The sequence below is a fragment of the Chlamydotis macqueenii genome, chromosome 2 (genome assembly GCF_036417535.1).
Source record: "Chlamydotis macqueenii isolate bChlMac1 chromosome 2, bChlMac1.mat, whole genome shotgun sequence".
Taxonomy (NCBI): Eukaryota; Metazoa; Chordata; class Aves; order Otidiformes; family Otididae; genus Chlamydotis; species Chlamydotis macqueenii.
The window spans coordinates 163649192-163671058 of NC_141557.1; the positions used below are offsets into that span (position 1 = coordinate 163649192).

The window sequence follows — 21867 nt, forward strand, 5'->3', positions numbered from 1 at the left end:
GGGCGGGGTCCCGCTGGCCGGGGGTCGCGGTGCCGGGGGTCCGCAGCCGCCGCCTCAGCGCCCCCGCCCCGCAGATCCTGTGGCGCCAGTTCCTGAAGTTCAAGGAGACGGAGCTGCCGGCCAAGGAGGCCGACAAGAACCGCTCCAAGGCCATCTTCCAGGCCCTGGAGGTGCGAGGGCCGGGGGTCCGGGGGTCCGGGGGGTCCCGGGGTCTGGGGGGGGCTGGGGGCCCTGAAGAGCTGGGGCTCTGGGGGTCCTGGGCGGTGGGGATCCCAAAGAGGTGGGGGTTCTGGGGTCCCGGGGGGCTGGGGGTCCCGGGGGACTGGGAGTCTGGGGGTTCGAGGGGTCCTGAGGGGCTTGGGGGTCCTGGGGGTGGAGGGTCCCAAGGTGCCGGGGGGTCCTGGGGCTCTGGGAGTGGGACTGGGGTCCCGTGGTGGGGCTGTGACGTGCAGGGCGGGGGGTCCCGTGGCCGGGGTCCCGGTGGGGCTGTGATGGGGGGGGTCCCATGGGGGGGGTCCCATGGCGGGGCTGTGGCTGGGGGTGCCGTGGCCGGAGGCTGTGATGCAGGCGGGGGTCGCGCTGAGGGGGTCCCGTGGCCGGGGCCGTGACGCGGGGGGGTCCGCAGGGCGCGGTGCAGTCGGGGCAGCTGAAGGTGCCCCCCGGGTACGCGCCGCTGGAGGTGGAGAAGGAATGGGGGCGGCTGCACGCGGCCGTGCTGGAGCGGGAGCGGCTGCTGCGCGCCGAGTGCGAGAGGCGAGTGCCGGACCGCGCCGGGCCGGGCTGGGCTGGGTGGGGTGGGGTGGGGTGTCCCGGCCCCCCCGGCCCGGCCCTGGAACCGCGCCACGTGAGTCATCGCCTGCCGCGGGGAAGCCAGCGCGGCCGCTCGCCTTGAGCGCAGAACACCACGGCACGGCGGGACACGGCACGGCACGGCGGGACACGGCACGGCACGGCTCAGCACGGCTCGGCGGGACGCGGCACGGCACAACGTGGCAGCTGGGCTCTGCCGTGCCCCCCGCTCTGCGCCCCGTCCCACCGCGGGGGCTGCCAGCGCAGCCGGGACACCGGGCCACGGCGGGGGCCGGCAGCGCGGGCGGGAGCGGGGCCAGCTGCACGCGGGACGAGATGGGATCAGATGGGATGGGGATGGGAATGGGACGGGATGGGGACGGGATGGGACGGGTGCCACGCAGGGCGGGATGGGTGCCGTGCGGGGCCGGTTTGGTGCCCGCGCGCCGACCCCGGCCCCCCGCGTGCCGCGCAGGCTGGAGCGGCTGCAGCGCGTGGTGACCAAGCTGCAGATGGAGTCGGGGCTCTGCGAGGAGCAGCTCAACCAGGCTGACGCGCTGCTGCAGGCGGTGAGTTGGCGGCGCCGGGGAGCGGGGCCGTGGCCGTGGCCGTGGCCGCGGCGCTGAGCGAGCCCCCCCGCAGGACGTGCGGCTGCTGGGCGCGGGGAAGGCCCCGCAGAAGGCGGCGGAGGTGGAGCGGGAGCTGGACAAGGCGGACGCCATGATCCGGCTGCTCTTCGCCGACGTGCAGGCGCTGAAGGACGGCCGGCACCCGCAGGGCGAGCAGATGTACCGCAGGTGCCTGCCCCGCGGCGTGCCCCATGCAGCGCGTGCCCCACGGCGCGTGCCCCGCCGCATGCCCCACGCCGGCCGCCTGGCGCTCGCCTGGCTGCAGGGGCAGCCCACGACCGTGCCCCCCGCGGCCCCCGTGCCCCCCGTGTCCCTCGTGTCGCCCCCGTGCCCCTCATCCTCCCCGTGCCCCCTATGTCCCCCATCCCCTCCATGCCCCCCGTGTCTCCCACGGCCCCCCTGAGCCCCCCATATCCCCCCCATGCCCCCCGTGTCTTTCTTGTCTTCCATGTGCCCTTTGCCTTCCACACCCCCCGAGCCCCTCATGCCCCCCGTGTGCCCCACTGCCCCCATTTCCCCCCACGCCCCCCATGGTTCCTCGTGCCCCCCGTGTGCTCCATACCCCCCTGTGACCCCCGTGCCCCATGTCCCCCCTGCTTCTATTTCCCCCCATGTCTCCCATGCCCCCTGCATCCCTGTGTCCCCATGCCCCCCATGACCCCCATAGCCCCCCATACCCTCCATGTCCCCCCGCCCCCATTTCCCCCCATGGCCCCCACGCTCCCCCGTGCCCCCATATCCCCCCGTGCCCCCCAGCCCCTCTGTAGCCCCCCGCGCCCCCTCGCCGACGCGCGGGCTGCCCGCAGGGTGTACCGGCTGCACGAGCGGCTGGTGGCCATCCGCACCGAGTACAACCTGCGGCTGAAGGCGGGCGCGGCAGCGGCGGCGGCGCTGGGGGCGCGGGTGCGGGCCGAGCCGGAGGAGGCCGCGCTGCGGTACCTGCAGGAGCTGCTGGCCTGGCTGGAGGAGAACCGCCGGCGGCTGGCGGCGGCCGAGTGGGGCGCGGACCTGCCCGCGCTGGAGGCGCAGCTGGGCGCCCACCGCGGCCTGCACCGCTCCGTCGAGGAGTTCCGCGCCAAGATCGAGCGGGCGCGGGCCGACGAGGTGAGCCCCCGCCGCAGGGTCCGCTCGACCCCCGGCTTTGGGGGTCCCTGGGCATCTGGGGCTGCCCCGTCCCTGCTCCTGGGGATCCCAAAGCCCCCGGGTGCTCCCTCACCCCGCTCCCAGGGGTCCCCAAAACCCCCAGCACTGCCTCTGCCCCTGCTCCAGGGGACCCCAAGGTGTCTGGGGCTGCCCCCGTCCCTGCTCCTGGGGGTCCCAAAACTCCTGGGTGCCACCGCACCCAACTCCTGGGGGCCCAGAGCTTCTGGGGCTGCCCCCGACCCCTCTCCCAGGGGTCCCAAAGCCCCCAGGTGCCCCCACTCCTGCTTCTGGGGTCCCAAAATCCCTGGAGTTGCCGTGTCCCTGCTCCAGGGGTCCTAAAGTCCTGGTGCCCCCCCCTCCACTCCCAGGGGTCCCCAAAGCCCGCAGCGCTGTCCTTGTCCCTGCTCGTGGGGATCCCAAAGCCCCGGGTGCCCCCGCTCCTGCCCCTGGGGGTCCCTGAGATGCCATGGGGCTGCCCCCTGCCCCCGAGGGTCCCCAAAGCCCCCGGGTTCCCCCCCGGCTCTGAGGGTCCCGAGGGCGCAGCCGTGCTCAGGCGGGCAGGGGGCTGTGGGGAGGGCAGCCCGTGCCGGCCCCGTCGTGCTGCCCACCTTGGACCCCCCCGCGCCCCGGGACCCCCCGCTTCCCCCCGCCCCGCGCCCCGCTGCCCTCCCACCCCACCCTCAGCCCTGGCACCGCAGGTGGGGGGTCGCCGTGCGCCCCGTGTCCCCCATACCCCCCCCGCCTCGTGGTCCCCCCGCTGACGGCAGCGATCCGGCAGGCGCAGCTGCCCCCCGGCCCCCGCAGCGCCTACCGGGAGTGCCTGGGCAAACTGGACCTGCAGTACGGCCAGCTGCTGGTGAGGGCGGGGCTGGGGGGTGTGGGGGTGTGGGGGGGGAGATGTGTGGGGAGAGTGCAGTAGGGCAGCGTGTGGGGCGGAGGATGCTGTGGGGGGATGTGTGGGGCAGAGGATGCTGTGGGGGGATGTGGGGGGATGTGTGGGGCGGAGGATGCTGTGGGGGGATGTGGGGGGACGTGTGGGGCAGAGGATGCTTTGGGGGGACATGTGGGGCGGAGGATGCTTTGGGGGGACGTGTGGGGCAGAGGATGCTGTGGGGGGATGTGGGGGGACGTGTGGGGCGGAGGATGCTGTGGGGGGATGTGGGGGGACGTGTGGGGCAGAGGATGCTGTGGGGGGACGTGTGGGGCGGAGGATGCTTTGGGGGGACATGTGGGGCGGAGGATGCTTTGGGGGGACGTGTGGGGCAGAGGATGCTGTGGGGGGATGTGGGGGGACGTGTGGGGCGGAGGATGCTGTGGGGGGACGTGTGGGGCGGAGGATGCTGTGGGGGGATGTGGGGGGACGTGTGGGGCAGAGGATGCTGTGGGGGGACGTGTGGGGCGGAGGATGCTTTGGGGGGACATGTGGGGCGGAGGATGCTTTGGGGGGACGTGTGGGGCAGAGGATGCTGTGGGGGGATGTGGGGGGACGTGTGGGGCGGAGGATGCTGTGGGGGGATGTGGGGGGACGTGTGGGGCAGAGGATGCTGTGGGGGGACGTGTGGGGCGGAGGATGCTTTGGGGGGACGTGTGGGGTGGAGGATGCTTTGGGGGGACGTGTGGGGCGGAGGATGCTGTGGGGGGACGTGCGGGGCAGAGGATGCTGTGGGGGATGTGCGGGGCAGAGGATGCTGTGGGGGGATGTGCGGGGCAGAGGATGCTGTGGGGGGACATGGGGGGCAGAGGATGCTGTGGGGGGACATGGGGGGCAGAGGATGCTGTGGGGGGACATGTGGGGCGGAGGATGCTGTGGGGGGACGTGTGGGGCGGAGGAGGTGCCGCAGCCCACCCACCCCACCCCCCGTGCCCCCCCAGAGCGCGTCGGAGGCGCGGCTGCGGCACCTGGAGAGCCTGCACGGCTTCGTCAGCGCGGCGGCGGCCGAGCTGCGGTGGCTGGGCCAGCGCGAGGAGGAGGAGGTGGCCTTCGACTGGAGCCACCGCAACCCCGCCGTGGCGGCCAAGGAGCGCAGCTACTCGGTACGGCGCCCGCGCTCCGGGCCGGGGTCCCCGCCGCTCGCCCCCCCTCGCTGTCACCAAAACCCCGGCGGGGTCCCGGGGTGGGGGGCTGCGCCCCGCGCCCCCCGCCCTGAGCACCCCCCCCGGCCTGCGGCGCGCGCCCACGTGCGGGAACGGGCCCGGCCGTGGCGGGGGTCCGGCGCTCACCCCCTGCCCCGCCCCGCGCCAGGCGCTGATGCGGGAGCTGGAGCTGCGGGAGCGGCGCATCAAGGAGCTGCAGAGCGCGGGGGAGCGGCTGCTGCGCGAGGAGCACCCGGGCAGGCAGACCCTGGAGGTGGGGGCCGGGGCGTGGGGCCGGGGTCTGGGGCGTGGGGCGCGCTGTGGGGCGCTGTGGGTCGCTGGCGTGGGGCGCGGTGTGGGGCAGTGCGCGGGGGGGCCGTGGCGGCGCAGACAGCTGCCTGGGCTGGGTGGTGCTGGCACGGCCGGTGCCGGTGCTGGTCGTGGTGGTGATGCTGGCTGCGATGGTGCCGGTGCCGGTGCTGGTCGTGGTGGTGCTGGTCGCAGTGCCGACACCAGTTGCGGTACCAGTTGCGGTGCCAGTGTTGGTGCTGGCACTGGTGCCGGTTGTACCGGTTGTGTTGGTGTCAGTGCTGGTTGTGCTGGTGCCGGTTGCAATGCTGGTGCCAGCTGTGCCAGTGGTGCCGGTGTCGGCTGTGCCGGTGCTGGTTGTGCTGGTGTCACTGACGGCTGCGCCGGCGTTGGTGTCGGCTGTGCCGGTGCTGGTTGTGCCGGCGTTGGTGTCGGCTGTGCCGGTGCTGGTTGTGCCGGTGTTGGTTGTGCCGGTGTCGGTGCTGGGTGTGCCGGCGTTGGTGTCGGCTGTGCCGGTGCTGGTTGTGCCGGCGTTGGTGTCGGCTGTGCCGGTGCTGGTTGTGCCGGCGTTGGTGTCGGCTGTGCCGGTGCTGGGTGTGCCGGTGTCGGTGACGGCTGTGCCGGTGCTGGTTGTGCCGGCGTTGGTGTCGGCTGTGCCGGTGCTGGGTGTGCTGGTGTCGCTGACGGCTGTGCCGGTGCTGGGTGTGCCGGTGTCGGTGACGGCTGTGCCGGTGCAGGCCTTCCTGGCGGCGCTGCAGACGCAGTGGAGCTGGATGCTGCAGCTGTGCTGCTGCGTGGAGACGCACCTGAAGGAGAACGGCGCCTACTTCCAGGTACAGGGGGACGCGGGGGGAACGCGGGGGGACACGGGGAGGGGTCGGGGTCCCGCTGAGCCCCCTCGGCCCCCAGTTCTTCGCCGAGGTGGCCGAGGCGGAGGAGCTGCTGCGGAAGACGGAGGATAGCATGCAGAGGAAATTCCGCTGCGACCGCGGCACCACCGCCACGCGCCTGGAGGACCTGCTGCAGGACTGCGCGGTGAGCGCCGCCCCCCCCGGGGGGGACCCCAGCCCCACTGCACCCCGAGGGGGGACCTCGGCCCCAGTGCGGCTCCTGGAGTGACCCCCAGCCCCGCTGCGGCCCCAGGGTCACCCCCAGCCCCGCGGGAGTGACCCCCCCCCCCCCCACAGTGACCCCCCCCATTCCGCACCCCAGGGCCCGTGTGGGAGCGGGCGAGCCCCCACCCAGCCCCCCGACCCCCCGACTCCCTTGGCGCCCCGACCCCCTCACACCCCTCTCACCCCCTGCCCCCCACCGCAGGAGCAGAAGGAGCAGCTGGCGGAGCTGGGGGCGCAGCTGGGGGGGCTGGCTCGCCGCGCCCAGGCCATCGTCCAGCTGAAGCCGCGCAGCCCCGGCGCCGCGCTGCAGGGCCGCACGCCCGTCCGCGCCGTCTGCGACTACAAGCAAATGGAGGTGCGAGGGGCGGGCGGCGGGGCGCGGGGGAGACCCCCGGCTGACACCACCCCGGCTGACGCCGCCGCGGCCCCCCCCGCAGATCACGGTGCACAAGAACGACGAGTGCGTCCTGCTCAGCAACGCGCAGCCCCACAAGTGGAGGGTGCAGAGCGCCGCCGGCAGCGAGGCCGTCGTCCCCTCCGTCTGCTTCCTCCTGCCGCCCCCCAACCCCGAGGCGCTGGACGCCGTGCGCAGGTGAGCGCCGGACCCCTGCCACCCACCGCCCGCGGCCTCGGCTCCCCGAGTCGGCCGCTCTCCGCGCTGGCCCCCGACGCACGCCGCTCCCCACGCTCATGCTGGACGTGCCGCTCCCCATGCTCACGCTGGACGTGCTGCTCTCTGCGCTGGCCCCCCGACGTGTGCCGCTCCCCGCGCTCATGCCGCCGTGCCGCTCTCCGCGCTGGCCCCCGACGCGCACCGCTCCCTGCGCTCACACTGGACGTGCCGCTCCCCATGCTCACGCTGGACGTGCCGCTCTCTGCGCTGGCCCCCCGACGCGTGCCGCTCCCCATGCTCACGCTGGACGTGCCGCTCTCCGCGCTGGCCCCCCGACGCGTGCTGCTCCCCACGCTCACGCTGGACGTGCTGCTCTCCGCGCTGGCCCCCCGACGCGTGCCGCTCCCCACGCTCACGCTGGACGTGCCGCTCCCCACGCTCATGCTGGAAGCGCTGCTCTCCGCGCTGGCCCCCCGATGCGCGCCGCTCCCTGTGCTCACGCCGGAGTGCCGCTCTCCTCTCCGCAGGCTGGAGGCCGCGCACCAGGAGCTGCTGGCGCTGTGGCAGCGGCTGCAGCTGGAGCTGCGCAGCCTCCTCTCCTGGCAGTACCTGACCCGCGACATCCAGCACATCCAGGCCTGGACCCACCTGACGGTGAGCGTCCCCCCGCGAGGGCGAGGGGGAGGGCGAGGGCCGCCCCGCTGCGGCGGCGCTGGCGGCGGGGGGCTGACGGCGCCGTTGTTTCCCCCGGCCCAGTTCCGCACGGTGCCGCCGGAGGAGTGCCGGCAGGCGCTGCGCAGCCTGGAGACGCACTACCAGGCCTTCCTGCGGGACAGCCAGGACGCGCAGAGCTTCCAGCCCGATGACCGGCTGCAGCTGGAGCGCGACTACAACGCCTGCGCGCAGAAGTACGAGCTGCTGCTGCGCAGCCAGGAGCAAGGTGAGCCCCGCGCCGGCCCCGCCACCCCCGGCCCCCGGCGACGCGGTGCGGGACGGCGCTGACGCGTGGCCGGCCGCCCTGCAGGAGAGCGGGACGAGTCGCTGTGCAGGAGCTACATCTCGCAGCTGAAGGACATCCGCCTGCAGCTGGAGGCCTGCGAGACGCGCACCGTGCACCGCATCCGCCTGCCCCTCGACAAGGAGCCGGCCAAGGAGTGTGCCCAGCGCCTCGCCGAGCAGCAGGCACGCTGGCAGGGTGGCTCGAACGCCGCAGAGCCCTTCCCCGCTCTGCTCTGGGGCGGGGCGCGGCGTTTTGGGTGGCGGGGTCAGCAGCGGGCGGGGGAGTGACGGACCCCGCCGTCCCTGCAGCAAACGCATCTGGAGCTGGAGAGCATCAGGAAGAACCTGGGCGAGGTCAGCGAGAAGACGGCGACGGTGCTGGCGCAGCCGGAAGAGGCCAGCTCGGCCCCCGTCCTGCGCTCGGAGCTGGAGGTCACGCTGCAGAAGATGGAGCGGGTGTACAGCCTCTCCAGCATCTACCTGGAGAAGTGAGCGCGTGCGCCGCCCCGCGCCGGGGAACGCTGCCGCCGCGGCCGGGCACAGCCAGCTCTGCCCGGGGCTGTGCCGACGTGGCCGCCCGGCCGCGGCTGAGCGCGTCCCCGCTCTCTCTCTCTGCGCAGGCTGAAGACCATCAACCTGGTGATCCGCAGCACGCAGGGCGCGGAGGAGCTGGTGAAGAAGTACGAGGACCAGCTGAAGGACGTGCAGACCGTGCCGGCTGACCTGCGTGAGCTGGAGGCCAGCAAGGCCGAGCTGAAGGTGAGGAGGCGCCGAGCCGGGGGGCCGGGGCGGGCTGGCGCCGGGGTCTGACCCGCGCCCCGTCTGCCGCAGCGGCTGCGGGCGCAGGCGGAGGGGCACCAGCCCTTCTTCGGCACGCTGGAGAGTGACCTGAGCAAGGCCAAGGAGGTCAACGAGCGGATGGTCAGGGGCCACAACGAGCGCGACGTGGACCTGGAGCGCTACCGCGAGAGGGTGCAGCAGCTGCTGGAGCGCTGGCAGGCCGTGCTCAGCCAGGCCGACCTGCGCCAGCGCGAGCTGGAGCAGCTGGGCCGGCAGCTCCGCTACTACCGCGAGAGCTGCGACGCGCTGCGCCGCTGGATCCAGGACGCCCGGGAGCGGCAGGAGAGGATCCAGGCTGTGCCCGTCGCTGACAGCAGGGCCGTGCGGGAGCAGCTGCAGCAGGAGAAGGTAGCGCCGGCGGCGGGGGCGGGCGGGCTGCGGCTCTGGGCCCAGCGCGGCGGCGGCGGGGCGGCCCAAGCTCACCCCGGCGTGTCCCCGCAGAAACTGCTGGAGGAGTGCGACCGCAACAAGGAGAAGGTGGAGGAGTGCCAGCGCTACGCCAAGCAGTACATCGACGCCATCAAGGTGCGCCCGCCGGACGCTCCCGCCCGTGACGGGGCCGGTGCCGGGGCTGGCGCGGGGCTGCGGGCGCAGGTGGGGGTCGGGGGGCCCGCTGGGGCTGGCCTGCTGAGCGCCGCTCCGCCCGGCAGGATTACGAGCTGCAGCTGGTGAGCTTCAAGGCGCAGGTGGAGCCGATGGCGTCGCCGGCCAAGAAGCCCAAGGTGCAGTCGGCGTCCGACAGCATCATCCAGGAGGTGAGGGGGGCACGGCGACGCCCCGCCGCGCGGCTCAGCCCGGGGGGCGGGCGCGGGGCGGGGGGGGGGGGCTGGCGCGCGGGCTCGCCTCTCCGCCCCTGACCCCCGCCGTCCGCCGCAGTACGTGGACCTGCGGACGCAGTACAGCGAGCTGACCACGCTGACGAGCCAGTACATCAAGTTCATCACGGAGACGCTGCGGCGGCTGGAGGAGGAGGAGGTAGGGGCACCGCGTGCGGGCGCGGGGGAGGCGTGAGGCGGCTGCATCCTCCTCTTCTGCCTACGAGCGGGAGCGTGGCTGGCGCGGCCCCCCCACTCACTAACGCTGCCCGTGGGCTCTAACCCCCTCGCACCCGGGCTCCCGGGGCCGAAGCCGCCGGCGCGGGCGCAGCCGGTCTCCGAGCCGGGCTCTGGTGTGACTGGCGGTAGGAGGCACTTCCCAGATACACGGCGCGGGCGCGGCGCTGGGCGCCGGGGCGCTGTCTGCGCGCGCTCTCTAACTCTTGGTTTCCGCCCTCGGACGCCGGGCCGCTTTGCCGGTGCTTTGTCTTGGGGGCTGTGTGTGGTGGGGAGCTAATGGAGGGTAAAACCCAGGACTGGCACCCCGCACCAGGTACTCACTGCGCATGTCCCCCTCCCCGTGACGCCGCAGCCCGCGCGCCCTCCTGCCCGCCGCATGCTCGCCCGCCTCTGCTTCTGCCACCGCCGTCCTCGGGCCCTCGCTGCGCCTCCTGGGGTGGGCGAGGGGACTCGGCCCCGTGGCGCGGGGGTCCGGCTCGCCCGCCTGACGCTGGAGCGCAGCGCCTGCCTTGCTCGCCCTGCATGCAGCACAGCCTCTGCCACACACGAGCCGCCTCGGCCCTTGGCTGGCCCGGTTGCCCAGCGCGGGCTAGCCAGGGGGGATGCGGACGCGCTGGGGCAGCACGGGGCTCGGCTCGCTTTCCACGTCGTCGAGGCTTTCCCGGCGGGGAAAGCTCCACTGGCACCTCCCCTTGCACCCGCTCCCCGCTCTCCTGCTCGCGCCGGGGGCTGGCTGGGCCCGGCGTTTCCCTGCGTGATCGCTGTCTGCGCCGGCCCCTCTCGTGCGGAATGCGGTGTTGGGGTCCCCTCTGCCAGGAGCCGAATCAGGGCGGGCACGGTGGTGGCGCGCAGGCTGCTCGCATCCGTCTCCATCGCCCGCGGCTTTGCTCGCGCTCTGTTACTTCTCCGCGGTGTGTGGGCCATCCCGCTTGCTGCGCCGCTGTCTTGGTCCCGCCGCCCGCGCCGCGCTCAGCCAGAGGCGGTAGCCGGCCATCTGCCGTACGTCTTCCGGAAGCCGGCGTCACCGCCTCCAGCTGGCGGGGAGGCCCGGGGAGCCGAAGCCGTTCCACGCGCAGCCTGCGCCCCGGCACCGTCCCGTCTCTCGGTGGCGCGTGGCCGTGGCCGGCGCCGCGCAGCTGGGTCGCATCCCCTGTGATTTCTCTCTCCCCCTCTCTGTTTTCTCTGCATCCCTCTTTCCCCTCCAGAAAGCTGCCGAGAAGCTGAAGGAGGAGGAGAGGAAGCGGCTGGCGGAGGTGGAGGCGCAGCTGGAGGCGCAGCGGCAGCTGGCCGAGGCCCATGCCGAGGCCAAGGCGCAGGCGGAGGCGGAGGCGCGGGAGCTGCAGCTCCGCATGCAGGAGGAGGTGACGCGGCGGGAGGTGGTGGCGGTGGACGCCGAGCAGCAGAAGCAGAACATCCAGCAGGAGCTGCTGCAGCTGCGGCAGAACTCCGACCAGCAGATCAAGTCCAAGGTGAAGCTGATCGAGGAGGCCGAGTACAACCGCAAGAAGGTGGAGGAGGAGATCCGCCTGATCCGCCTGCAGCTGGAGAGCACCGAGAGGCAGCGGGCGGGCGCCGAGAGCGAGCTGCAGGAGCTGCGGGCCCGCGCCGAGGACGCCGAGCGGCAGAAGAGGCAGGCGCAGGAGGAGGCCGAGCGCCTGCGCCGGCAGGTGAAGGAGGAGAGCCAGAAGAAGCGGGAGGCGGAGGAGGAGCTGAAGCGCAAGGTGCAGGCGGAGCGGGACGCGGCGCGGGAGAAGCAGAAGGCGCTGGCCGACCTGGAGGCGCTGCGGCTGCAGGCGGAGGAGGCCGAGCGGCGCATGCGGCAGGCGGAGGCCGAGAAGGAGCGGCAGATCCAGGTGGCCCAGGAGGTGGCCCAGCGCAGCGCCGAGGCCGAGCTGCAGAGCAAGCGGCTGTCCTTCGCCGAGAAGACGGCGCAGCTGGAGCTGTCGCTGCAGCAGGAGCACATCACCGTGGCCCATCTGCAGGAGGAGGCCGAGCGGCTGAAGAAGCAGCAGCTGGAGGCCGAGCGGTCGCGGGAGGAGGCCGAGAAGGAGCTGGAGCGCTGGCGGCAGAAGGCCAACGAGGCGCTGCGGCTGCGGCTGCAGGCGGAGGAGGTGGCCCACAAGAAGGCCCTGGCGCAGGAGGAGGCGGAGAAGCAGAAGGAGGACGCGGAGCGGGAGGCCCGCAAGCGCGCCAAGGCGGAGGAGTCGGCCCTGCGGCAGAAGGCGCTGGCGGAGGAGGAGCTGGAGAAGCAGCGGGAGCTGGCGGAGGGCACGGCCCAGCAGAAGCTGGCGGCCGAGCAGGAGCTGATCCGGCTGAAGGCAGAGATGGAGAACGGGGAGCAGCAGCGCCTGCTCCTGGAGGAGGAGCTCTTCCGGCTGAAGGCGGAGGTGAGCGAGGCCATCCAGAAGAGGACGGAGCTGGAGGAGGAGCTGGCCAAGCTGCGGGCCGAGATGGAGATCCTGCTGGAGAGCAAGGCCAGGACGGAGGAGGAGTCGCGCTCCACCAGCGAGAAGTCCAAGCAGCGGCTGGAGGCCGAGGCCAGCAAGCTGCGGGCGCTGGCCGAGGAGGCCGCCCGGCTGCGGGCCCTGTCTGAGGAGGCCAAGCGGCAGCGGCAGCTGGCGGAGGAGGAGGCCGGCCGGCAGCGGGCCGAGGCCGAGCGCATCCTGAAGGAGAAGCTGGCGGCCATCAACGAGGCCTCGCGGCTGAAGGCGGAGGCGGAGATCGCCCTGAAGGAGAAGGAGGCGGAGAACGAGCGGCTGCGGCGGCTGGCGGAGGACGAGGCCTACCAGCGCAAGCTGCTGGAGGAGCAGGCGGCGCAGCACAAGCAGGACATCGAGGAGAAGATCGCCCTGCTGAAGCGCTCCTCGGAGAGCGAGCTGGAGCGGCAGAAGGGGCTGGTGGAGGACACGCTGCGGCAGCGACGGCAGGTGGAGGAGGAGATCCGCGCCCTGAAGGCCAGCTTCGAGAAGGCCTCGGCCGGCAAGGCCGACCTGGAGCGCGAGCTGAGCCGCATCCGCGGGGAGGCGGAGGGCGTGCAGCGCAGCCGGGAGCAGGCGGAGCGCGAGGCGGAGCGGCAGCGGGCGCTGGCGCTGGAGGAGGAGGGCCGCCGGCGGGAGGCGGAGGAGAAGGTGCAGGCCATCCTGGCGGCTGAGGAGGAGGCCGGGCGGCAGCGGCGGCTGGCGCTGGAGGAGGTGGAGCGGCTGAGGGCCATGGTGGAGGAGGCCAGGCGGCAGAAGGAGCTGGCGGAGAAGGAGTCGGAGCGGCAGATCCAGCTGGCGCGGGAGGCGGCGCAGAAGCGCATCGCGGCGGAGGAGAAGGCCCACCTGGCCGCCGTGCAGCAGAAGGAGCAGGAGCTGCTGCAGACACGGCAGCAGGAGCAGAGCCTCCTGGAGCGGCTGCGGGAGGAGGCCGAGCGGGCCAGGCGGGCGGCCGAGGAGGCCGAGTTCGCCCGCAGCAGGGCCGAGCAGGAGGCCACCCTCTCCCGGCAGCGGGTGGAGGAGGCCGAGCGGCTGAAGCAGCGGGCGGAGGAGGAGGCGCAGGCCAAGGCGCAGGCGCAGGCGGACGCCGAGAAGCTGCGGAAGGAGGCCGAGCTGGAGGCAGCCAAGCGGGCGCAGGCGGAGCAGGCGGCCCTGCGTCAGAAGCAGCTGGCGGACGCCGAGATGGAGAAGCACAAGAAGTTCGCTGAGCAGACGCTGCGGCAGAAGGCGCAGGTGGAGCAGGAGCTGACCAAGGTGAAGCTGCAGCTGGAGGAGACGGACCACCAGAAGGGCATTCTGGACGAGGAGCTGCAGCGGCTGAAGGAGGAGGTGGGCGACGCCGTCCGGCAGAAGGCCCAGGTGGAGGAGGAGCTCTTCCGCGTGCGGGTGCAGATGGAGGAGCTGGCGAAGCTGAAGAGCCGGATCGAGGAGGAGAACAAGGCGCTGATCCTCAGGGACAAGGACAACACGCAGAAGTTCCTGGCGGAGGAGGCCGAGAAGATGAAGCAGGTGGCGGAGGAGGTCGCCCGGCTCAGCGTGGAGGCCCAGGAGGCCGCCCGCATGCGGCAGCTGGCCGAGGACGACCTGGCACAGCAGCGGGCGCTGGCGGAGAAGATGCTGAAGGAGAAGATGCAGGCGGTGCAGGAGGCCACGCGGCTGAAGGCCGAGGCGGAGGTGCTGCAGCGGCAGAAGGACCTGGCGCAGGAGCACGCCAAGCGGCTGCAGGAGGACAAGGAGCAGATGCAGCAGCGCCTGGCCGAGGAGACCGAGGGCTTCCAGAAGACGCTGGAAGCCGAGCGCCGGCGGCAGCTGGAGATCACGGCCGAGGCCGAGCGCCTCAAGCTGCACGTGGCCGAGATGAGCGTGGCCCAGGCCAAGGCTGAGGAGGAAGCCAAGCGCTTCAAGAAGCAGGCGGAGGAGATCAGCGAAAGGCTGCACGAGACCGAGCTGGCCACGCGTGAGAAGATGACGCTGGTGCAGACGCTGGAGATCCAGCGGCACCAGAGTGACCAGGACGCCGAGAAGCTGCGGCAGGCCATCGCCGACCTGGAGCAGGAGAAGGAGAGGCTGAAGCAGGAGGCGGCGTTGCTGCAGCAGAAGGCGGAGGAGGTACTGGGCTGCGGGTCCCCCTTGGTGGTGGTGATGGTGGTGGTGGTACGCAGGGAGGCCTGCCCTCTCCCCGGCCGCCCCGCGCCGTGTCCCAGGACAGCGGGCAGCTGGCTGGGCACCGGGAGCCGCGCCGGCCGGGCCCCCAGGACCCTCGCTGCGGGTCTCTGTCTTGTTCCGTCCCGTCTTGGTCCTCTCCGTAGACCGGAGCCGTCCCCTGCTCCCCGCTCCCCGAGCCCCACGGAAGAGCCCCCGTCCTCTCCCCGCTCCTTGCCCCCGCGCGCGCTGCGGCTCCCTAACCCCGGCTCTGCTCCCTTAGCTCTTAACCGACCCCGCAGAGTGGCTGGGTGACTCTGCGCCCCTCCCTGGCCCGCTGCCGCCCGTCCTGCCCCAGCCCGCCCCCGCCGGCGCTGCCGGCGCCGTCTGACCGCGCTCTCCTCTCTCCCGCCCCAGATGCAGGTGGCCCAGCAGGCGCAGCTCCGCCAGGAGACGCAGCTGCTCCAGCAGACCTTCCTGACGGAGAAGGACGCTCTGCTGCAGAAGGAGAAGTTCATCGAGGAGGAGAAGATGAAGCTGGAGAAGCTCTTCAAAGAGGAGGTGGACAAAGCCCAGAACCTGAAGGCAGAGCAGGAGCGGCAGCAGAAGGAGATGGAGCAGGAGAAGCAGCAGCTGAAAGCCATGCTGGACGAGGCCAAGAAGCATCAGCAGGAGGCGGAGGAGAACGTCCGGCACAAGCAGGAGGAGCTGCAGCAGCTGGAGAGGCAGCGGCAGCAGCAGGAGAAGCTGCTGGAGGAGGAGAACAAGAAGCTCAGGGAGAGGCTCGAGCAGATGCAGGAAGAGTACAAGGCCGCCCTGGCCCAGACGCGAGAGATCATGATCCAGACGGACGAGCTGCCCCAGGAGGCCGCGGTTAGCACGGCGCAGCTGCCCGACGTCAAAGCCTTGCCCAACGGCAGAGACGCGGTGGATGGCTTAGCGCAGAACGGGGAGCCTGAGTTTGCGTTTGACGGCATCCGCCAGAAGGTCTCCGCAGAGAAGCTGGCCGACGCCGGCATCTTGAGCAAGGAGAGCTTGGACAAGTTGGCGACGGGCGCCGTGAGCGTCGGCGAGCTCTCGCAGCGGGAAGACGTCAAGAGGTACCTGCAGGGCAAGAGCAGCATCGCCGGCTTGCTGATCAAACCCACCAATCAGAAGATGAGCATCTACGAGGCCATGAAGCAGAAGCTGCTCAGCCCGGGCACCGCCCTGGTCCTCCTGGAAGCGCAGGCTGCCTCCGGCTTCATCATCGACCCCGTGCGCAACGCCAGGCTCTCGGTGAACGAGGCGGTGCGAGAGGGCGTGATCGGGCCAGAGCTGCACAATAAGATGCTGTCCGCTGAGCGGGCGGTGACCGGCTACAAGGACCCCTACACCGGCGAGCAGATCTCCCTCTTCCAGGCCATGAAGAAGGAGCTCATCGTCAAGGAGCACGGCATCCGCCTGCTCGAGGCCCAGATCGCCACCGGCGGCATCATCGACCCCATCAACAGCCACCGCCTGCCCGTAGAAGCTGCCTACAAGCGCGGCTACTTTGACCAGGAGATGAACCAGACCCTCTCCGACCCCACCGACGACACCAAGGGCTTCTTCAACCCCAACACGCAAGAGAACCTCACCTACCTGCAGCTGATGGAGTGCTGCGTGACTGACCCGGAGACGGGGCTCTGCCTCCTGCCGCTCACTGACCAGGCAGCCAAGGCGAGAGACCTGGTCTACACCGACAAAGAGGCCAAGGACGTCTTTAAGAAGGCCACGGTGACGGCGCCGTTCGGCAAGTTCCAGGGGAAGACGGTGACCATCTGGGAGATCATCAACTCCGAGTACTTCACTGAGGACCAAAGGCGGGACCTGATCCAGCAGTACAGGACCGGCAAGATCACGGTGGAGAAGATCATCAAGATCATCATCACGGTCGTGGAGGAAAGCGAGAAGAAGCGGCAGATGTGCTTCGAGGGCCTCCGGGCCCCCGTCCCCGCCGCTGAGCTGCTGGAGAGCAAAATCATCAACAAGGACCTCTACAACCAGCTGCACCAGGGCAAGGTGTCCGTGCAGGACGTGGCGGAGATGCCATCCGTGCGGCAGTACCTGAAGGGCACGGACGCCATTGCCGGCGTCCTAGTGGAGTCCACTGGCCAGAAGCTCACCTTCTACGACGCCCTGAAGAGAAACCTGCTGAAGCCGGAGATCGCCCTGTCCCTGCTGGAGGCGCAGGCCGCCGCCGGCTACATCATCGACCCCGTGAGGAACAAGCTGTTCTCCGTCGACGAGGCGGTGAAGGCCGAGGTGGTGGGGCCGGAGTTCCACGAGAAGCTGCTCTCCGCAGAGAGGGCGGTGACTGGCTACAAGGACCCCTACACGGGCCAGACGGTTTCCCTCTTCCAAGCGCTCAAGAAGGGCCTCATCCCCAGCGACACCGGGGTCCGACTGCTGGACGTCCAGCTGGCCACCGGCGGCATCATCGATCCTGTGAACAGCCACCGCCTCCCGCTCGAGGTGGCCTACAAGCGGGGCTACTTGAGCCCCGAGACGCACGAGGCTTTGTCTGAACTCCGAGGGGACGCCCCGGCTTTCTACTGTCCCAACACCCAAGAGCACCTCCCCTACGCCCAGCTGCAGAAGAGCTGCCACCGTGACAAGCAGACCGGCTTCTGCCTGCTGCCCCTGTCGGACAAAGCCATCCAGTCGCAGCAGGAGGAGGTCTACACGGACAGCCAGGCGAAGGAGAGCTTTGACAAGGCCACCGTGGAGGTGCCGGTGGGCAGCATGAAGGGCCAGACGGTGACCGTCTGGGAGCTGATCCACTCCGAGTACTTCACGGAGGAGCACCGGCGGGAGCTGCTCCGACAGTTCAAGACCGGCAAGGTGACCATCGAGAAGATCATCAAGATCGTCATCACCATCATCGAGGAGGCGGAGACCAAGAAGCAGGAGAAGCTGACGTTCAGCGGCCTGCGGGCGCCCGTCCCCGCCAGCGAGCTGGTGGAGTCCCGCATCATCAGCAAAGAGCAGTACGAGCAGCTGAAGGAGGGCAAGAAATCGGTGAAGGACCTCTCCGAGACGGAGGCGGTGAGGAGATTCCTGCGGGGCAGCGACTGCATCGCCGGCGTCTACGTGGAGGAGACCAAGGAGAAGCTGAACATCTACGAGGCCATGAAGAGGAACCTGCTGAGGCCCAGCACCGCCGTGGTCCTCCTGGAGGCCCAGGCAGCGACCGGGTTCTTGATTGACCCTGTGAAGAACCGGAAACTGTACGTCAACGAGGCCGTGAAGGCTGGCGTTGTCGGGCCTGAACTGCACGAGAAGCTGCTGTCCGCGGAGAAGGCTGTCACCGGCTACAAGGACCCCTACACCGGCGAGCAGATCTCCCTCTTCCAGGCCATGAAGAAGGGGCTCATCGTCAAGGAGCACGGCATCCGCCTGCTCGAGGCCCAGATCGCCACCGGCGGCATCATCGACCCCGTGCACAGCCACCGCCTCCCCGTCGAGGTGGCCTACCGGCGCGGCTACTTTGACGAGGAGATGAACCGGACCCTCTCTGACCCCACCGACGACACCAAGGGCTTCTTCGACCCCAACACCCACGAGAACCTCACCTACCTGCAGCTGAAGGAGCGGTGCATCGAGGATCCCGAGACCGGCCTTTATCTGCTGCCCCTGCGGGAGCCCGAGAAGCTGACGGTGGTGGAGACCACCCAGGTGTACACCGAGGCGGAGACCCGGAAGGTGTTTGAGGAGACGCAGGTGGACATCCCCGTGGGCAGCAGGGCGGGCTCCTCCATGTCGCTGTGGGAGATCATGCACTCGGACCTGCTGCCTGAGGAGCAGCGGAAGCATCTGATGGAGGAGTTCCAGTCGGGCCGCGTGTCCAAGGAGCGCATGATCATCATCATCATCGAGATCATCGAGAAGACTGAGATCATCAGGCAGCAGAATCTCACGTCCTACGACTATGTCCGGCGCCGCATCACGGCCGAGGACCTCTACGAGGCCAAGATCATCTCTCTGGACATCTACAACCTGCTGAAGCAGGGCTCCAAAACCTTCCGGGAGCTCCTGGACGTGGAGACTGTCTGGAAGTACCTCTACGGGTCGGGCTGCGTGGCTGGCATCTACATCCCCTCTTCCAAGCAGAAGCTCAGTATCTACCAGGCCCTGAAGAAGGGGCTGATCAACTCCGAAGTGGCCCGCTCCCTCCTGGAGGCCCAGGCTGCCACCGGTTTCATGATCGACCCCACGAAGAACGAGATGCTGACCGTCGACGAAGCTGTCAGGAAAGGCCTGGTGGGGCCCGAGATCCACGACCGGCTCCTGTCCGCAGAGAGGGCCGTGACCGGTTACAGGGACCCCTACAGCGAGCAGAAGATCTCCATCTTCCAGGCCATGAAGAAAGACCTCATTCCCAGCGAAGAGGCCCTCAAGCTCCTGGACGCCCAGATCGCCACCGGCGGTGTCATCGACCCGCGCCTGGGCTTCCACCTGCCCCTGGAGGTGGCCTGCCAGCGGGGCTTCATCAACAAGGAGACCTACGACATGCTCTCCGAGCCCAGCGAGGTGCGAAGCTACGTGGACCCATCCACGGACGAGAAGCTCAGCTACACGCAGCTGCTGAAGCGGTGCCGGAAGGACGAGAACAGCGGGCTCCTCCTGCTCCCGCTCTGCGACACGAGGAAGCTCACCTTCCGGGGGCTGCGCAAGCAGATCACCGTGGAGGAGCTGGTCCGCTCGCAGGTGATGGATGAAGCCACCGCCCAGCGCCTCCAGGAGGGCCTCACCTCCGTCGAGGAGGTCTCGAAGAACCTGAAGAAGTTCCTGGAGGGCACCAGCTGCATCGCCGGCGTCTTCGTGGACTCCACGAAGGAGCGGCTCTCCGTCTACCAGGCCATGAAGAAGGGCATCATCCGGCCAGGCACGGCATTCGAGCTGCTGGAGGCACAGGCCGCCACGGGCTACGTGATCGACCCCATCAAGGGCCTCAAGCTGACGGTGGAGGAAGCTGTGCGGATGGGCATCGTGGGCCCCGAGTTCAAGGACAAGCTGCTTTCCGCCGAGCGGGCGGTCACCGGCTACCGGGACCCCTACTCCGGGAAGCTCATCTCCCTCTTCCAGGCCATGAAGAAGGGGCTGATCCTGAAGGACCACGGCATCCGCCTGCTCGAGGCCCAGATCGCCACCGGCGGCATCATCGACCCCGAGGAGAGCCACCGCCTCCCCGTGGAGATGGCCTACAAGAGGGGCCTCTTCGACGAGGAGATGAACGCCATCCTGCTGGATCCCAGCGACGACACCAAGGGCTTCTTCGACCCCAACACAGAGGAGAACCTCACCTACCTGCAGCTGATGGAGCGCTGCGTCACTGACCCGGAGACCGGCCTCTGCCTCCTGCCGCTCAAGGAGAAGAAGCGGGAGAGGAAGACTTCCTCCAAGTCCTCCGTCCGCAAGCGCAGGGTGGTGATCGTCGACCCGGAGACGGGCAAGGAGATGTCCGTGTATGAAGCCTACCGCAAGGGCCTCATCGACCACCAGACCTACCTGGAGCTGTCGGAGCAGGAGTGTGAGTGGGAGGAGATCACCACCTCCTCCTCCGACGGCGTGGTGAAGTCCATGATCATTGACAGGCGCTCGGGGCGCCAGTACGACATCGACGATGCCATCGGTAAGGGCCTGATCGACCAGTCGGCCCTGGACCAGTACCGCTCGGGCACCCTCTCCATCACCGAGTTCGCGGACATGCTCTCCGGCAACATGAGCGGCTTCCGGTCGCGGTCGTCCTCCGTGGGATCCTCCTCCTCCTACACCGTCAGCCCGGCCCCCGTGCGAGCGCAGATATCCACCTGGAGCGACCCGACGGAGGAGACGGGGCCGGTGGCGGGCATCCTGGACACGGACACGCTGGAGAAGGTGTCCATCACCGAGGCGATGCGCCGCAACCTCGTGGACAACATCACGGGGCAGAGGCTGCTGGAAGCCCAGGCCTGCACCGGGGGCATCATCGACCCCAACACCGGGGACAAGTGCTCCGTCGCCGACGCGGTGAACAAGGGCCTGGTGGACAAGATCATGGTGGACCGCATCAACCTGGCGCAGAAGGCCTTCTACGGCTTCGAGGACCCGCGGACCAAGACGAAGATGTCGGCGGCGCAGGCGCTGAAGAAGGGCTGGCTGTACTACGAGGCCGGGCAGCGCTTCCTGGAGGTGCAGTACCTGACGGGGGGCCTGATCGAGCCCGAGGCGGAGGGCCGCGTCTCCCTGGACGAGGCGCTGCAGAAGGGCACCATCGACACGCGCACGGCGCAGAAGCTGCGGGACGTGAACACCTACTCCAAGTACCTCACCTGCCCCAAAACCAAGCTGAAGATCTCCTACAAGGATGCCATGGACCGCAGCATGATCGAGGATGGCACAGGCCTGCGGCTGCTGGAGGCCTCCTCCCAGTCCAGCAAGGGCTACTACAGCCCCTACAACGTCAGCAGCGCCGGCTCCGCCTCCGGCTCGCGCTCCGGCTCCCGCACCGGCTCCCGCTCGGGCTCCCGCCGGGGCAGCTTCGACGCCACCGGCTCCGGCTTCTCCATGACCTTCTCCTCCTCCTCCTACTCCTCCTCGAGCTTCGGGCGCAGATACGCCGTGGGTCCCCTCGGCGCCGCGGCCGCACCCGCCCTCGCCCTCGCCCCGGCCGTCCCGAGCGGGAGCTGCGGGCGGGAGGCGAGCGGGGAGCGCCCGGTGCCTTGCGGACCCCCGCTCCGCGTGGCCTGAGACCGGCCGGGCCCTGCCCGCCGCCCCGCCTGCTCCGCATGTGCCGATGCTGCTGGCTAATCACTAGTATATATATATTTTTTTTTAATTTTTAAACGCATTCTTCCAAAGCAGTGCCTAAAGTTTAACCAAAAAGACGAGACTAATATATTAACGTACGCGATCCTTCGGGCAGTATTTGTATATTGAGAGACGCGAGAGCAAACACACTACCCTCCCCGGCCGGCCGCCACGCCGCGCGGAGCCGGAGAACACGGCGAAAACAGTTCTGTCCTTTTGATCTAACCACTGAGTGACTCTTTTGTAATTAACCCGGCGGCTTCGCCCCGCGCCCCCACGGAGGAGAGGACCCTGGCCCCGCGGTGCACCGCGGCCCGCGTGCCGGCGGGACGCAGGAGGACGCCGCGGGCTCCCCGCCGCTCGGCGCCGGACGGCCAGACGCTCCGCACCGGCCCCAGAGCCACCGCCTGCACCCCTTCCGCCCGCTGCCCCGGCTGCCCTGGCTCGGCCTCCTGGCCCATCCCCACCGCCGCGTCGCCGAACCGGTGCCTCGACCGTAAGTGCGCTCTGATGCTGCCCGCTGCTTCCGCGCCGTGCGGAGGGGAACCCGCCTCCGCTCCGCCGCTTCGCCCGCCAAGGGGCTTCGCTGCATCCCCGCCGCCGCCTCCGCCAGCCCGCCGCTCGCTGGGACGCACCGGCCGCGCTTGGCTCTCCTGCCCCGCGCGGTGCACGCTGCCGTAGCCGGCGGCCGCGCCTGCCGCCCGTCTGTGTGTCCGTCTGTCTCTGCGTGTATCTGGGAAGTGCTGCGCACGCGGTCGGCCCTTCACGCTGACCCGGCCTCCTGAGTTGCCAGGCCCGCGCCCAAGCTCGGCAGAGCCGGCGCAGCCGAACCCAGCCCGGCTCGGCGCGCAGTCGCTGCGCCCGGACCCC

The 21867-nt window shown here is 70.5% G+C and overlaps 1 protein-coding gene across 1 annotated transcript in view; it reads left to right on the forward strand.

Moving 5' to 3' along the window:
* PLEC (plectin) overlaps window positions 1-21867 on the forward strand; it is a 63492-nt gene that overhangs the window by 15018 nt on the left and 26607 nt on the right. Inside the window, 24 exon segments of the mRNA XM_086741509.1 lie at window positions 75-170; window positions 626-753; window positions 1265-1358; window positions 1432-1586; window positions 2225-2522; window positions 3340-3417; window positions 4434-4595; window positions 4804-4908; window positions 5681-5776; window positions 5853-5978; window positions 6261-6413; window positions 6496-6650; window positions 7199-7325; window positions 7428-7611; window positions 7696-7853; window positions 7980-8158; window positions 8291-8429; window positions 8502-8858; window positions 8952-9035; window positions 9161-9265; window positions 9387-9485; window positions 10771-14151; window positions 14602-20928; window positions 21576-21704. Coding sequence (XP_086597635.1) covers window positions 75-170; window positions 626-753; window positions 1265-1358; window positions 1432-1586; window positions 2225-2522; window positions 3340-3417; window positions 4434-4595; window positions 4804-4908; window positions 5681-5776; window positions 5853-5978; window positions 6261-6413; window positions 6496-6650; window positions 7199-7325; window positions 7428-7611; window positions 7696-7853; window positions 7980-8158; window positions 8291-8429; window positions 8502-8858; window positions 8952-9035; window positions 9161-9265; window positions 9387-9485; window positions 10771-14151; window positions 14602-20928; window positions 21576-21704 — 12915 coding nt within the window.